We start from the raw sequence: 16938 nt of genomic DNA on the forward strand, positions 1-16938 counted from the left end.
ACACAATCTTGCAAAAATTTATGCCCTAGACATGAAAACAGCCAAAATCTAATCTCCCCTATCTAAAAACGAAGAATGAAAGGCGTTTAAATGTTCCCAACTTCCCTAAAAGAATTAAATATGAACCTCTCCTGTTCCTTTGAGCAGTTTTATGCAGTTGATGCTGTTTTTCTGCACTCTATTAATTTGAGATTGTTACGCACCAACAACAAACCTCCATGCACAGATCAGCTGTTGAAGCCTAATCCCTGAATGTTGAGCAACACATTTCAAAAAAGTTAATTGTGTTAAGCATGAAATGTACGGCTGAATAATTCTGATATAAGATCAGGCACTTGCAAAGTGAAACTGTAGGAAGCAGAGTAGCTGTGTGTATGAAGAGAGCAGCAGTTCACCCATGCACATTTGGACAGCAGAGTTAAAATAACTGTTACGTAGAATAAACCAATGCTGAAACATAAACTGAAATTAAATGAAAGACAAGTACTATTTATTACCTAGCCCAGTGGTTCCCAAACTTTTTCTATCAGGCCCACCTTTGGCAGATGAAAATATAGCCCCCCCAACCCTAATCTAACGTATCCACATGTAAAAACATCTAAATGTACGACAAACACACCGTTATTCACAATTACCAGAACATAAAACCTAAAAATGTTGAGTTCTAAAAACCTGACTCCCTGATGATAAACAATTCCCTGAAAATAAAAATTTAATCATCATCTTTAAGACTAATACACTCATTCCTGCAATAATTTCAGTGACAACTGTGGGCTTATTTGGTGCTACAGATCTTGTTGCATCTTGGGTGCAGCTGTGAGACTGCCACTCTCAGTTTATTTTCGATGTCCAGCTATGATTTGATTTTGCATTGTAGAGGCAACAGCCTTCTGCAACATCTCACAGGTAGGATGATGCAAAAGGGAAAAAGTGTGGCAAAGGCTTCGCTACGACCACTCCTTTTTCACTCCAATCCAAAATGCGGTCAATGTCTGGGACTTGAACTGCAATACTGTTGAATCTGAGTTGACTTTAATAAACATCTCCTCTTCTACGGGGCTGAAGTCATCAGCTGGTGCTGCTTAGCCTGGTCTGACCTAGCCTATATGTGTCGAAACTATGCTAACAATCTCCTACACCTGCAATGTTTATCTTCTTTTTCTTACGTGCACTCCTTAACTGATCTTTTTGCTATCTATTATATCCTTAATCAGAAAATGCAAAAAACTGCATAAATTATACGTTTTGATTTTTGGAAATAAAAACTATATTTAAAACATCTCATACCCAGCATATATAATTTTGTTTTTTCCAGTCAGAAAAAGGCGCAACAAAAGCCGTACAGACCATAAAAAAAAAAACAAAACAAAAAAAAAAACAAAAACAAAATTTCCACCCTAAATCACAGAGATGCCGATTCATATGGGATTAGAATTACCTGTGGACTTCTGTGTGCACTGAATTGTGTCAGTAACTGACCCTTGAGTTTTCACTCTGCAAATTACAGATATGGTCAATCCGCACAGGATTCAAAACACAGACGTTCTGTGTGATTATCACAAATTACCAGAGGCCCCTAAGTAATACCAATCCCATGGGAATAGGGTCGAAGACTACAGCTGACAAAATCAATATCGTCATCCACATATGGTCGCCTCTAGGTAGAGCTTTAGGAACCTCAGTCTCAGCCAACTGATAAACTTCATCTACACTTAAAAATCAACATCATCAGAGAGATGGAGGGGTAAGAGATTGAGATTCTGATACAAGTAAAGTGGAGAAAAAGAAAGAGAAAGCCAAGAAAAAGTGCAATTAAAGACGAAGTGAAGAAAATTGGCTTGATGCCGAAAGAAGAAAAAGCTGAGCAGCAGCATGAGAGAGGTTAAGACCCCGGCGAATCGAGATTTGAGTGTAAACAACTAAAAACGTAACGTCGCCCACATGCTTCTTCTCCTCCTAATTGCTTCATCTTCTTGACCTCTTATTCTCCCTCCTCCTCCTCCAAGAATCACCCATCCCCTCCTCATCATCATCATCTACCATGATCTCCCCCTCTTGAACACTCTCTCCTTGAGTGCCAGAACAGGTAATAAAGGTCAGGCAGACATTATAAATCAAATCAAATCACATCATACTGATCTTTCTGGCATCATCCTGCACCCTTGGCTCTAATACACATGCTAAGGCCAGCGTGCTGAAAACGTTTTCATATGCAACATTCATTAACTTAAAAGGATCATCCCTCGGGACACATGAGCCGTCTGGATGTAAGCAGGATAAGACAAGTTTCTTTTTCTTTCTGCATGCCTGAGTGGGTTTTTCCCTGAGTGGTACCTCTGTCTCAAAGACGGCCTTTATTAAAGGTTAAAGGTTGTGTCTTACAGACTTATATATCAGTTAAGAGCCATTATGAAGAACAGCTTCTGAGCAGGCTGTAAAGACCCCATCTTTAATACCCTCCTCAGGTGTGTGACCTGTTTGTCCCATTAGCTAACTCTTAAGTTGATCAGTAAGACCTCTAGAATGGACTATTGGACCACTGAAGTCTGGAAAAGCTGTCATTGCGTCTTATCAGCTCTTACCTTGTACATGTATGGTATCATAATGAAATGTTTTGAATTGTATTGTATGGTGTTGTATCATATCATAGTGTATCATAATGTATCTCAACCAATTTTATTTTACTGTAAACAAATAATACCATTAGATATAGCACTATATCAACTTATCAAATCATATTCTTTATAAATACATTTACAAATAAACAATAACCAGGACCTTCACCCAGGAAACCTTATTTTTCAAAGCCTACCGGAACAAAAAACATTGATTTTGAGTGTTTTTGTTTAACCACCCAGTGATGTTTCTCCATATTTAACCATGTTTTGCTCTTTTTAAGCATCAACATCAAGTATTTGGTTTTGGTCTCAGGCTGGCAGTCAGACCTTCACTTAGCGCATTGAGGACTGTGGCCTCTGTACATGGGGCTCCTGCTCTCCAGCTGAGCTAAACCAGCACCCCACAGCCAAGCACTTCTTGTGAGTAAACAAACAAAATAGGGTGTTTTAAGTGAAGTGAAAGAAAACTGTGAGATAAAAACTTAAGCCATCTTGTATGAAGGGGCACTACCAGTGAATTTGAGACTTGGGAGAAATGTAAATAACCTAAATTTGAAAGCAAAATAGCTGTGGTTCCCCTGTCAGTTATGAGCCCCTAAAAACTTTTCTTCCCTACACAGCATGCTGCTTTTACATCTATGCTAGGTAAAAACAAGGCATGACACAGCCTTGGTATTTTCAGCAACCCAAGATGAAAACACAGTGGATAGAAATGTAGGAATAATACTCCTGACTTCAGGTTTTGGAGAGAAAAACATCTTTTTCACACAAGTTTTGACTAATCGTAGCTCTGAAACAATGGATCATATCATTCAAGTATCTCTCGATTAATCTGTTATCTGTCTGCAGATACACTGTCCTATAGAAAAGAGGCAAAAATATTTACAAAAAAAAAATGGTTTAAAAGACCTTGAAAACAAAGCAGTACTAAAGGAGCCTCAAAACCCAGCCAGACTCTGTTCTTATGGAAAGATTCAGCTGATCTGCAATGCAATTTAAGTGGGGACGCCTTGATCAAGGTTTTCTGTTTCTGCAGATACTGTTATACTGATTGTCTTTGTGTGAGATCAGCCGATACAACCATGTTTTTTAAAAAATAATACAGCTGCTGAGTGGTTAGGAAGTCTATTTAGCTCTGTAGTGTAGTATAACCTCATACGGGTGGCAGCTTAACCTGATATAAGGAAGATTAAAGTCATCTTTATTCAATCAATGACATGCTTTGACTGACTTTATTCAGCCACGCAGTACAAAAACATCTCCGAAGGAGCAATGCAACAAGTAAACTACAGTAAGGACAAAGGAATTAAATAAGGTAATGATTCATTCATTACATGAGTTAATTTATGTGAATTGACACAAATATTAACAGACTGAAAAAACTATTAAGCCTAGGAAAAATAGTCTACTAAATATAAGAGAATACGTCTCAGAACAAGTACTTAAATGTATTATGCAGGTAATTTCCTCACAGTGCCTATGTGGTTACTACTTATTGGCTGGTAGTTCCGTTATAAAATTACACTACAGGACACAAAATGCTTCTCTCAGTCACAGACACTAGCTATGCATAATGAATGCTATGTATCAATGAACCGTGGGGCATGATGTGGGTAAAACTTATGCCGAAACAGATCTGGAGAAGAGCAAAAACTTCTACTCCCGCAAGAGAAGCTTACATTGTGGCTCTTTGCTTGTTTTAATAAAGAAGCGTGGTCCAAGTCTGATTAAATTGCAAGTTTTCTACAGTTATGTCCGAGCTACCATCTTTTGTTGTACTGGAAGCTGAGAGCGATGGCTTCCACTGGTGTAGCGATTACCTCGGATGTCGCTTTAGGATGGCACAGGTGAATCTTTCAGCGTCTCATGATTCAATTCAATTCCTATTATGGGGGTCAAGATTCAATTCAGAATCAGTTTTCAATTCAAACAGATACCCCAATTCACAACACAGTCCCTATTTGTTAAAAATATATTATTATTTCAGGGCTTTCTCTTGCCTACTGTGCACTAAGGAGGTGTAAATAATTATGACATAAAAAAGATAATACAATGTGTTCAGGATAATGCTGATTACAATAATGAAAATACATTAAGTAAAAAAAATATAAGTTTAAAGCCTTCACTGTTGATGATGCTGCAGGAGAGCAGGTGTTATGTGTTAACTAGTGACTGTGTTAACAGTTGACTTTTCAGCTGAATGTGGTGTTGTTTGGCGTATCACTAACATTGTTAAAACACTGAACACTTTCTCTTATGTCTAAAATATGTATCAACACAAAATATGAGTTTAATGAAAAACTTAACAAGGGGGTCCCTTTAAGATTTTTATAAGCTGTGTTATTTAGACAACGGACGCATTTGACATGTAGTCACCAGTTAGCATGGTCACTTATTAAACCATGACAGCAGTCTTTGACATGACATACATGATAGAGCCTCTTATTTCTATTGTCTGTGCCGGTCAGCAGTTGTTGGCTGATGCTTTACTAATTTTTACAATGGGTATATGCTTTTTTATGATGTGATCTCAGGCATATGAACCATTACTGAAGTAGGCTACATGACTTTAGTTTAGCACACTTAACATTCATGTCGGGTCAGGCTTCCTCTTTTTAGAATTCACACTGAGGCTTAAAGACCCTGTAAAGTGATAATAAATCTGTGTTTAGGTTTGTTTTATTATAAGCCAGTATGTAATAAACCATCAGGTCAAATTTCAGTTAAAAAAAAAAAAATCCCATCTCTAAGTTTATAAAATTAAGCTTAAAAATCATGAAAAATGAGGCAGTAAAATTTGCTCAAGGATGCTGTGGGCATGTTGGTTGAATGAGCCATACCCACTCACGTGAAATACGATCCTCTCAAAATAAAAATTAAAAAAAAAAGTCAGCGGGACTTGTCAGCTGTGTCAGCCACCAGAAGTAAAAAACACATTATTTCATGACAGGCAGACAGTTTGGAGCTGAAAAATCTCTGTTTCATTTTCTTATTCTGTATCTAACTCTTCTAGTATTTCTTTTATCTCATTTTCTGAGTTTTCTGAATTTTCTTTGCTGAAAACACTCCATTGTCTGATGTTGCTCCTCAAAGTAAAAGTGTTCAATGATGATTATCATTGCTGGCTTTTATTGTGAGACTTGACGGGAACAGACTGCTTCTATCAACAGATACTTTACTAAACTTCAGTATCGCAATGTTAACAGACAGGAGGGATTAAACTGTTTCTGCTTGGAGAGACAGCTACAGTTGGCTTCTTTTAATCATCCAGGAATAAAGACAAGTGAAATAATGATTAAAACACACCTTCGGCAGGTAAGATGTTTGTTACTTCTGCATCTGGTTCAAGTAAAAACTAGATGAACTCTCCAGAATTTAGCTTGCCCCTTGACCTTACATTGACCTTATGATCAGAGTGCAGCTGCCTGGAGACAAAGTCCGTTTTCTGGCTCAAATCTCTGCTATAATGCTTTAAATGGTCCATAGGCCACTGAGGCTGATAGATGTGGGGAAATTTACCTCACAATGAACAAAAAAAACAGCAACAGGTTAACTTTATGTTAACCTTTAATCAAAGCTGGACTGAGATGAACTGCTAGGTAGCCTTAGAGAGGCAGGCTCCTTCCCCAAAGGGACTGGTGATATCATGGGCTCCTATATTTGCCCTGGCCAAATTAAACCCAACCAGGAAAGAGGTGAAAAACTTTCTAATGGTCTGAATCCAATGTAGATCTCTGTGTTTTCACATGTTTACAGCAACCATATTCCAACTTTATCTAGTAAATATTTCTTTATGGAAAACAGCACAGGCTGAGTTAGCTGATGCCTCGGTTACAAGTGTAGGCAGTTCGACAGTGTGCCAGACACAGATATCTATACCATTGTCTTGGTGAATACTCGATTCTGATTGGTTCTGGAAGCTCCATCGGTGTCCATTTGCTTCTGATATACAGACACCGATTGAACTTCTCAACTAGTTCCGGTCAAAAAATCTTTATGCTGTTCCAAATTAATGCACAGCGGCTGTTAGATGACAGAAGTAACCATAGCAACCTGAGGTGTCATATTTTCAGAGCAGGGAGTACAGTGTCGCCAGCCTAAGAAGCCTGCGGACCGGCATAAACCGTCACTTAACTGACATAATGACAGACTCCAGGTTTAAGACCAAGATGGTCTTATCTCCCATTTCCATCGTATGTCTTTTCCAGTCCCACCTTAACACTGAGAGATGAGTGCGAAAAACTCACGTCCGTCCTGTTATAACTTCTATAAACTATTGTCATAAGAGTCAAATAACATAAAACAAAATAAAAGAAGCCATTATTTTTTTCTTCGTAGAGCCAAAGGAAACACTTCTGATAAACTGGCATGATGATATCTGATAGAAATTGAGGTGTCTCACAGAGAATCAGCACCTGCAGTGGTGGTCTGTGACCTTGTAGTGCAGAAGGAGGAATTATTCTGTTTATACAAACAGAGCTGGTCTGCTAAAATGAAGCTTTCTATCAGAGGACCGTCCATGTTAACTTACAGGTTTACAGTCTGATCACAGATGACTCTCCGTCTCCCTCGTCTTTATGCCTTTTCATTGATACATCTGTTAAGAAAGTTCACTGAGTGTACTAGTTTTTCTGTTCTGTTGTGACTTTGAATCTATGGCCCGTCCTATTTACAGGAGTACTGTACAATGTTTACATTCCCTAAGAACGTTATGGGATTGGAATGATTATTCCAGTTATAAGTCAAGCCCTCAGGTATTGCTCGGGAAAAGGAATCGTTGCTTGAGTAAAACTTTGTATTTTGATCGCAAAACTTATAAAATGATAAATTAGTAGTTTTATTAATTCTTTGGCAAGTGACCATGGTATTTAGACAGTTAATGCCCTTCAAGGTGTCCAATTTTCAGGGACTAATGGACGACGTGGAGGCCTGAACCGTCCAACGTTGCCTCCACGAAGTCCGTTAATCCCTGGACACCTCATCAGGCATTAACCCTTACATAAACATTGCCAACTCTCCATAATCACCAAAGCTGCAACCTTTCTTTTACTGATCATCCTTTATGTCTTCACCTGACCATCTATAACAGCTTTGACAAGTTTGATGTTCTTCAAGAAAATCTGCATGCACATACACACACACACACACACACACACACACACACCAACACCCGCACGCATACCCTCATTCATACAGAGAATAGCCTCTTTTTGTAAAACTTTTGTAAAACTGTAAAACTAGCCTGCTTGTATGTTCTCTAGCCTGTCTTGTTACATGTCTTGGTCTTTGTCTGTATTGTTTGTCTTGCAATAAAAAAAAAAAAAAAAAAAACATTACCGACTCTAACAGCTAATATTGTCAATGCTAGCAGCGCAGCTAACATGCCATGCATCCTCCTGCTGTACGTGTGCCTTGGAAACGTGGAAACTACATACAGAGGAAAATACATGTACCAGTTATGTTGTGCTCAAATGGTCTGCTTTTAAAAAAGCACTTTTGATGCAATAATGTAATTTTAAGAATAGCAATTCTTAGAAATTCTGAATCAATTCAAAATCGTAGAAATTAATATATGCATTTCTGATGTGCATCATTTATTCCTCCAGCACCTCTATCGGAACTAGTCCACATTTCTTTATAAAACAAACGCAAAGAGCCACATTGAAAGCTTTTCTTGGCATGGAAGTTGTTCTTGCACTCCTCCCGACTGGCCTTATCACAGGTTTTATCCATAATCAGACTCCACCATTTGGAAACTATGACAGCAGTTTTCTGCCGAGCGTATGTCTACCTCAGTTTGTCTTGTTGCTCTGATTGGCTGTAATGAATGTGACAGACAGACAATGGATATATGAAGCAGTCTCTCTGGCGTGTCATTTGGGGTATCATTAAGCTTCTGTTATTGATCTAATGATGGTAATAATCCATAAAAATGAGTCTAATTGGTAATCCCCAACTATTAAAATCTGTGAATGAATGAGCAGCATGCTCAGGAGTTTCCTCATGCTCTTTCCTGCTTGGACTTTTACTCTGGGCTCCATACTCAGAGATTTGATGAAATAACCTACTTAAGTTTGACGTGTGGTGAGTAAATGTTTCTGTGCCGTTGGCGCTAGAGAGAAGGAGAGAGAGCCAAAGAACAAGTAAAGTTACTGTCAAGTTGTCAACTCCTCTAGCTCCACCCCCTACAAGTGTGACAGCTGGTAACCATGGTAACACTTGCTGAAATCATGCTAATTGGCTGAAATGGTTCTGACAGCTCACCCTACTTTGAGTAAGACCTCCTCCCATCCATCGTTGTCTCCCTATCAGCCCCCCACACATACGCACTCACACTCAGCCCAATTAAGAGGCAGTTTATGAAACAGCAGAGAGGAAGGGGGATAAGCAGGAGGACAGGGGATTGATATTGAGTAAAAAGGGATGAGAGAAAGAATAAAAAGAGAGGGAGAGCAGGAGAAGAAAGGCAGGAAGAGAAAGGTACTTGTATAGGAGTGACAGATACAGCTTTTCTCATCTTTAAACAAAAGGAAACGCTCTGAATGTTTCATGCACTGCTGAATAAGTTATGTCCTGTGTGAGTGTGTGTGTCTTCCCCCGCAACTGCCTACATGTGTGCGCGCGTTTCTTTGTGTGTCATATGTTACACTTAAAAGGAGCGAGATGACTGCCACATGGAAAGCTCAGCACTTCACAAAGTAGGCTTCTCACAGCGAAGAAACCGGAAATAACAGAAATCAATGTAGCTTGGAAGGAATACAAGAGAGTGTTATATAATAGCAAAAGCAAATCTTGTTTTTGTTCCAAATAAATTTGTTAGATGTGCACCAGGGTGGAGAGATGTACAGTACGCTGTAAACATGGCACAAAAGGAGGATGAGTGTGTTTTCAGAGAGGGAGGAAATGGGAGCAAAGGAGATAGGAAATTAATTTTGTAATATGTTCTGAGTGCAAAAAAAAAGAGGGAGCAGAAAGGAAGGAGGGGTCACCTCAGGGAAAATGTGACTTCCACCTCTCGGGGGCTGCCCCCACCCCTGCGAGCTCACATTAATGTCCCTGTCGAACAACGTCCACCCACATTACTTCCCCCGCAGATCACTCACAGACACACAAACAGCCACAAACACTACAAGTTCAAAGTTAATACAGATAAACACAAAAAGGGAGGCATGCCAGTGGCTGTTCTGTATGGACAGCTGTAGGAAGATAGACACACCGGCACACAAAAACAAACAGATATGCAATCGGAAGTAACCGGGCCGTTGGGGCAGAGCTACGCTGTTGCCAAGCAACCAGGTGATTCCTCTAAAGAGCCTCTCCATGGGAGATTCCCTCACTTGTGTGAGGGCATTCACTTGTGTGTGCGTTTGTAAGTGTGTCCGGTAAGTTGCTGTTGGTTATAGCCCAGCAGGGTTCTGAGAAGCGTGGCATTTGTAGTTTATTCTTTTTCTTATCCTCTTGGTGTACATTTTATTTATTCAGCAATTATGTATTTATATTTTATGGAGTACACAGAGTGCTGACGATGGCAAATACTCGCAGACGGGCACAGCGACACGCATAAGCTGCACACATGCAGGCACACATGGAGTCAGAACTAGAGGAAAATATTCAATTTGGAGAGCCTTGACAAATCCCTGAGGTGTTGCTGACGTTTAGGCATGCTTCGGAGTATTCATAGCTGCTAACACACACGCTGCAGCGCTGATAACTACACACACTCACATTCGCACCTTCACATTTACAGCAGAAGTGGCTGAGAAGCAGAGTGAGAGACAGGGAGGGGAATAGGAGGTGAGACGATGAAGACAGAACCAGAGCGAGGTGCAGGTGGTGATGTGAGTTTTTTTACTATTTGTGACTCTTCCTCCTGTAAAAATGGAGGCCGGTAACAATGCGACTGACAGGCGGCTGTAACCCTGGAGATTCATTAGGCCTTGTCACTATGGAAACCTCCAATCAGGGGGAAATGTTTGCCATCTTTTCCTACAGCTAATGGGTCCGAGGAAATACCTGGAGGTATTCCAAACATACACAAACGTTGACACACACTGCACTGACCTTCTTCCGATCTCTCTTGTGTTTAAATGTAGAGTAAACATTAAGGCGCGAGGTGCCTTGTCAGTACAACAGCTTTGAGAAAGTACAGAGCTGAAACACAAACATGAGCCTTCTCACATGTTATACAGCAACACACTCAGGGGAGGTTTTAGAACCAGACCTTCAGAGGTGTTCAGCCCCTTTTAGGTAACGTGACATAGATATCTTTGCAAGTGTTCAGTGCGTCCACCAAAACAAGAATTCAACTTAACATTTATCATGGTGCACTGTGTAGTTTCAGACTTGTAAAATTTGACAGGTATTTTGTGAAGTCAGTTTTATCAAATAAGGAGTACTAGTAACTAGGGATGCACAATATTATTGGTATGATATCGGTATCAGGCTATAGTAGAAGCTAAAAAAGTGATATATCTGTATCTGCAGATTAATAAGTTTCTGATAATATTTTCTGATATATTTCTGTCAAAACCTGCCTTTATCAGCTGTATATACTGGCCATATTGATAAATAAGCGTGTAGAGTTTTAGGCTGGACCAACAGACCAACTTCAGCTCATGTCTTTTTCATTATTCATCATTCCTTAACTTTAAAGTTTGTTTTAAAAACTAAAGTTTTAGGTCTGAACTACTTTCAAATACCGGTATCCATATCAGTATTGGCTATGATTAATTTTTGCATATCAAATATCGGCAAAAATCCAACATTTTACATCACTAGTGCTTACTACTATTTCAATTTTTGGTGACATATAGCCTGTCATGCCTGCAAAACGGTGAAATACATGAATAGTACAAAAGTAAATGTTTGATAACACATGGTTCTGGTGACTTCTGACTTGTCCACTGCTCTGAGAGTTTTTCAAACTGAAATGAGACGCGAAGGATCAGTGGTGGACTTATTTTATATCACAGTGACTGCAAGGAGACACTGACATGGCTTAAACAAGGTTTGTTGAAGGCAAAAATAAAGCAAGTAATTAATCACAATTAAAAAATGTTAGTGCACTAATTGTGTAAATAGCAATTAATTAAATTAATCTTGACAGCCCCAAAAAATACATGTAATATCAATAAGTAGGCTGATCTAAATTAGTGTTAAGTACCTGGATATACAAAATTGTCTTCATTTTGATGGATTATCTAATTTCATACGTTAGAAAAACAAGAATCCAATATAACAACCACAGCAAAACAAAGACGCATGAAAAGCACACCCCAGTCAGCTTTCAAAAGCTTTTAGGTGGGGAGCCCCAACATAAAACAAGTAGAGAGTACACACAATGCATAAAATACAACAGGAAAACCCACAAACAACACAGTAGTCCTTTAACAGTTCATTAGTCCAACATTAATTCAATAACAGAGTCCTTTCCTCAGTAGTACCATGAAGCATTTCCAAGCTCCACACGTTATCTTGCATGTTTCTACAGCACCACAGAAGGACCAAAATGCACAATTTTTTTTATTCAAAGCTTCAACCCATCCAGGTGCTTTGCCCAAACAATGTCAGCCCCTCCTCTTTCTGGGTGAAAAGGTTACATCATAATGAAAGGCAGTAAACAGGAATTCAAAGCTTGAAATATGACAAATAGTTTAACAGTAATTGAGAGCCCAAATCAAATAGAAAGTGAGTTATGCATAAAAATATCATATTTAAGAGTAATGATTGGCCTCTTAAAATTATAAATGAACAAAGTTTGAGGTAAATATGAGCGTCTCTTCAGACTCTGAACAAACTACACCATCATGTGACCACAGATGTCATAAACCAACATCACATGCCTTATGCATGTATTTTAACCATGTTGAATACGTTAAATCTCATCTTTTAAAACTTCACTAATATGCTGGTGAATGTGTGAAAAATCTGTTAATAGGTAAGCTGGCTGCAGCTCCTGTTGTTACAGAGTGACTGCTTGCTTAAAGTCATAAGAAACACAATAACGATCTGACATTTGACCACTATTATCCCCTCTAGATTTGGCCCACAGAGCTCTTCTTTGACTCTCCTTTGTCAATTGAGGATAAAAAAATGTGGTAAATTATGGCTTTTTAATTATCATACGCTCAAAACCCAATGTAATAGCTTTTAATCGCTTTGGTACCACTGTTTACCAAAGACTGTAATTTAATTACAGAGCTTGTTTCCACCCAGACAGGGGGCGCGGTCACTCTGGAGCACGGGAGCCACAATGCACTGGTCCTATCAGTTCCACTGGTTGCCACAGTTTCCACCAAAAGTGAGCACTTCAATCTATAAACTGACTGTTGGGTGATGCTAATATCTCCAGTTTTGCACACTGCCCCTTTAAATTAACTATAAAGCAAAGTTATACAAGTTTCAACCAAAAAACACATTGTTATGTAATATGTTGTTGCTACATATTAAATTCTACATATCACCATCTTCATGTAGTTGGCATCATTATTAGGACCTTTACCTGCCTGATCACATCACCATTACATCCTCCTCTGCAAGGTCTGAAAAGATCATTTCAAAGAGGAGACAAAAAAGCACGCCTGCCTGTGATAAAAGTCCATTTGTGTGTAGGGTTGGGTATCATTTAGCTTTTTTATAATACTGGTGCTAAATTGATACTACTTACACGGTACCAGTACCTAAATAGTGTCTGAATTGATACTTTCTATAAGTCTGTAAACATAACCTGTGAATAAAAGCTGACCAGGCAGGCATCATGAATGATTCGGGAATATCTGAAAAAAGATAGTAGAAAATTTAGAAAAGGAAATGTGTGAGCCTATGTAAGAGGCTCAAACTAAATTCATACACTGATGTGGCAAAAAAATAAATAAAAAATTTGATGTGTCAGTCAGCATGACTGACACATTTCCTGGTTGCCCGGTAGTAACAGCAGCGACAGAGACAGCAAAATGACAAAGGACATACATGCTCTGCTGAAATAAAACAAGAGCACATAAATCACATAACATATTTTGTGCCTTTCTTTTGGAGTAGCTGGGGGATTGCCTTGGGGTGGCAAGGTACCAAAATGGAGCACCGAAATTTGTGTTGTTATTCTGATGTGTGGGTACCGAGTTTCAATACTCATACCTATTTATGTGCTGGTCTGAGCATGACTTTTAAACCAACTACAGAGGGAGGTGGGGGTCTCTCCCCCAGGTGGGGGACAGTTGATTTGTCACATAAATTTGGAATAGTAGTGATTATTAATACGCTGCCTTCAAAATAAATGCTGGGAGATAAAACCATATTCTAAAAATACCTGTCTTATTTGGAATATCTGGTAGGGCATTTGGTGATTATGTTTTAAGGATGCTGAGACTAAATTTTAGAAGGCTAGAGCACCCCTAAAAGAAGACTAAAACCGTCTAAGAACACATTGCTCACAAACACATGTTCGCAGTGTTTTGGGCACAGGTAAAGGATATGGGTGGCAGACGGCTCGGAGGCACCAGGAGCGGGGTGGGCTGGTTTGGGTCAGAGCCAAGAGAACCACTGGTGCTAGAGACGGGTACGGCAGCTCCTCTTTTTCCTCCTCTTCTTCCTCCTCTTCTTCATCTTCCTCCCCGTCCCGTTCCCTCTCCTCTCTCTCGACTGACACGTGCACCCTCTCCCCCTCTTCCTCCTCATCCCCTTCCTCCTGCGTTGGTCCTCTGTGCTGCTCATGCAGGTCTGGGTCCTGGGTGCCCGTCATGGCCGTGCTGGGAACAGCCTGAACCTAAAATAAAAAGTGGGTGGTATAGAGGCACATGGCAACATATGGATGCATGTGTGTGTGCATGTGTGTGCGTTTCTTTTGTGTTGCCTTTTGGCTGGCACTGCAGCTCCGCAAAACAAACCAGAACTGTGCTGACTGTCAAGGCTGCCATCCTGTCCGTGAGACCCTTCACCCTCTAGCAAAGCAGCACAGAAAGAAAACAACAAAAAAAGAAACGCTTCTCTCTCTTTCTCTGAAACAAAAAAGCGACCTTCAGGAGTAGAGCCAGCAGGCAGTCCAGTGCAGGAAATATAAATCTGAATAAACCCAAACACAGACGATGAGTTAAGGTGCAAACACGAGACTCAGAGGAGGCAACAGGAAGCACTACGACCCCTTCATTATAATCCAACAGCTGCACAACTCAGTGATAACAACAGGCCATTACTGCTGATGTCTTTAATCCAGACTGGCTTTGAACAATCTGGACATACAGAGATAAAGTAGCTTAGACATTTTTTTCATTTTGCAATGAGGAGAATATAGAACGAGGTCTAATATTAACACTGTCAGCTATTTCTTTTGTCATTTACATTAATTTCTCATATATTTGAAGCTGCATTTTGTGATAAAATCTCATATCATGTAGAAAATGTTGAACTGAATGATCATCTAAGTTAAAATTAACAGCATGATCATGAGAGCAGATGCATGCCTCACTATAGATCGCTTTTCCTTCATAATGTTATTTCATTTCCTGCTATATCGGGCTGTAAACAGTGGGGTTTGGCAGTAAAAGGATAGGAGTTTGAGCATATGACACAGTCCACGCTGTCACGAGTACACAGCAAACGCTTCTCCCAGGTCCACAGTCTGCTCATTCCAATAGCTTATTGATCCCCAGAGAGATTCTGGCAAATTTATTCCAAAGATACCAATTTGTTATCGAGTTGGAGCAAGAGCTGGATTATTTGGATAACGAATATAAAGAAGACTCAGGACAATAGAAGTCGAGCCAACCATGAGTCCATGCAGGGATACACACTCTCCCCAACAGAGTGACAGGACAACAGGAGAGCTGGCATGCAAGATCCCAGTGCAGGGAGGAGTGTATCAGTGTGAGTGCGTTTGATGAAAATAATGAGATTGAATCTGCCAGTATCCTTCTTTCCTGTGTATTTCCATTACGGGCACATAGCCTAGACTGGGAGAGGAGTCCAGGGCCGCACAGTTTAAGGCTTTTTGTTGTGTTTGAATAGTAGCTGTTGGACAAACATCAATTGCCTGTTGAAAAAAGGAAAAGCATTCTTCTGCGCAGTTAAAAACCTGCTGATGAGTCCTTTCAAAACAGTTTAAAAACTCATTATGAGCCTCCCTTTGCTAACAGCCAGGCCATGTGGAAATGAAATCATCATACTAAATCACAACCAGTCCCCAGGACAAAATATATTCACACATTTTGAAGACCTCTGTAACCCATTATGTTCTGCATTTGCACCACACACACAAGTGAACAAATTGCCTGAAATCCTGACAATGGATTTGTACCTTTAAGCTCAATAAAACAACAATGAAACAGACATTTTTTTCATAAAATCAATTAGTTTCACTGTAATTACTATACAGTGACATCCTCCAGAAGGCCAGCCTGTTTCATATATTCCAATGACATATGTGGCTCTAGCTTGTCCCAGAATTGCACAGGTTTGCTGCACACAGACATGGAGCAGTGTAATTAACCCTATAATAAACTACAGCATTATATAAAATGAAATAAAGCTGGAAACAAGTCTCATCATTTGTGATTTATCATATGAAGCTTACAAATACACCTTCCAGGAAGTAAGATAAGCTAAGTGGCTTGTTATATGGTGCCTCTGACACTTTATAATCGCCTAGCAGAGTGTTATTTCATTTGTCATTTTTGTTGAAGACACACCGCCATTGACAAAGAGCGACATCATACAGGATATTCTTGGCATTTTCTATTGTGCCACGGGCATTTGCCAAGCGCATACCCCGGGACAGAGGAAATAAAAAGTACATTATAGCACCAAAAAAGAAAAACTTTATCTGCCGTCCTTACCTGGGAGGTGCAGCGTCCATCCACCAGCGTCATTCACTCCGGGTCCGCCGTGCGCCCTGAGCTCCCGGAGCCCTGCTGCTCCATCTGAGAGCAGCCCGCTGCTCCTCTGCCTCCTCCCCCTGCCGATATCCAAACTCAGTCCTCCAGTCGGGGTGATGATAAAAAAAGAGGGGAAAATGAAAAGGGAATGTGACGCAGAAGTTTTAATAACCGGGAAAAGTTAAGTTAAATGGAACCAAGCGGCTCTCCGTGCGTCCGCGTCCCCTCAGCCGCTGGACACGCTCTGCGGTGTCAGGTACCGGAGTTCAGGCGCACCGGGGAGACGGAGAGCCGCGTCAAGCTTGCAGGAATGAGGCGTGTCGGATATACTCGGAGATTGCCTTCAAAATAATAGTCTTGTCCCGGAAGCTACACTCCACAGTATTGATTATTGGTGTTTAGACTATTACAAACTCGAAATAGTCACGTAGCATGGTCTTTTATTCTGTTAAATG

At 40.0% G+C, this 16938-nt stretch overlaps 1 protein-coding gene across 1 annotated transcript in view; it reads right to left on the bottom strand.

Annotated features, from left to right (window-relative positions):
- LOC121508361 (voltage-dependent T-type calcium channel subunit alpha-1H-like) overlaps positions 1-16701 on the bottom strand; it is a 111162-nt gene extending 94461 nt beyond the window's left edge. The window contains exons 1-2 of the mRNA XM_041785157.1: positions 16445-16701; positions 14090-14379 (exon numbers count right to left, since the gene is read on the bottom strand). Of these exons, the coding sequence (XP_041641091.1) occupies positions 14090-14379; positions 16445-16477 (323 nt within the window). The 5' untranslated portion in view covers positions 16478-16701. The remainder of the gene's footprint in view (positions 1-14089; positions 14380-16444) is intronic.
- Positions 16702-16938: the final 237 nt, after the last annotated feature.

This window comes from Cheilinus undulatus, linkage group 4, assembly GCF_018320785.1.
Source record: "Cheilinus undulatus linkage group 4, ASM1832078v1, whole genome shotgun sequence".
In the NCBI taxonomy this organism is placed as follows: domain Eukaryota; kingdom Metazoa; phylum Chordata; class Actinopteri; order Labriformes; family Labridae; genus Cheilinus; species Cheilinus undulatus.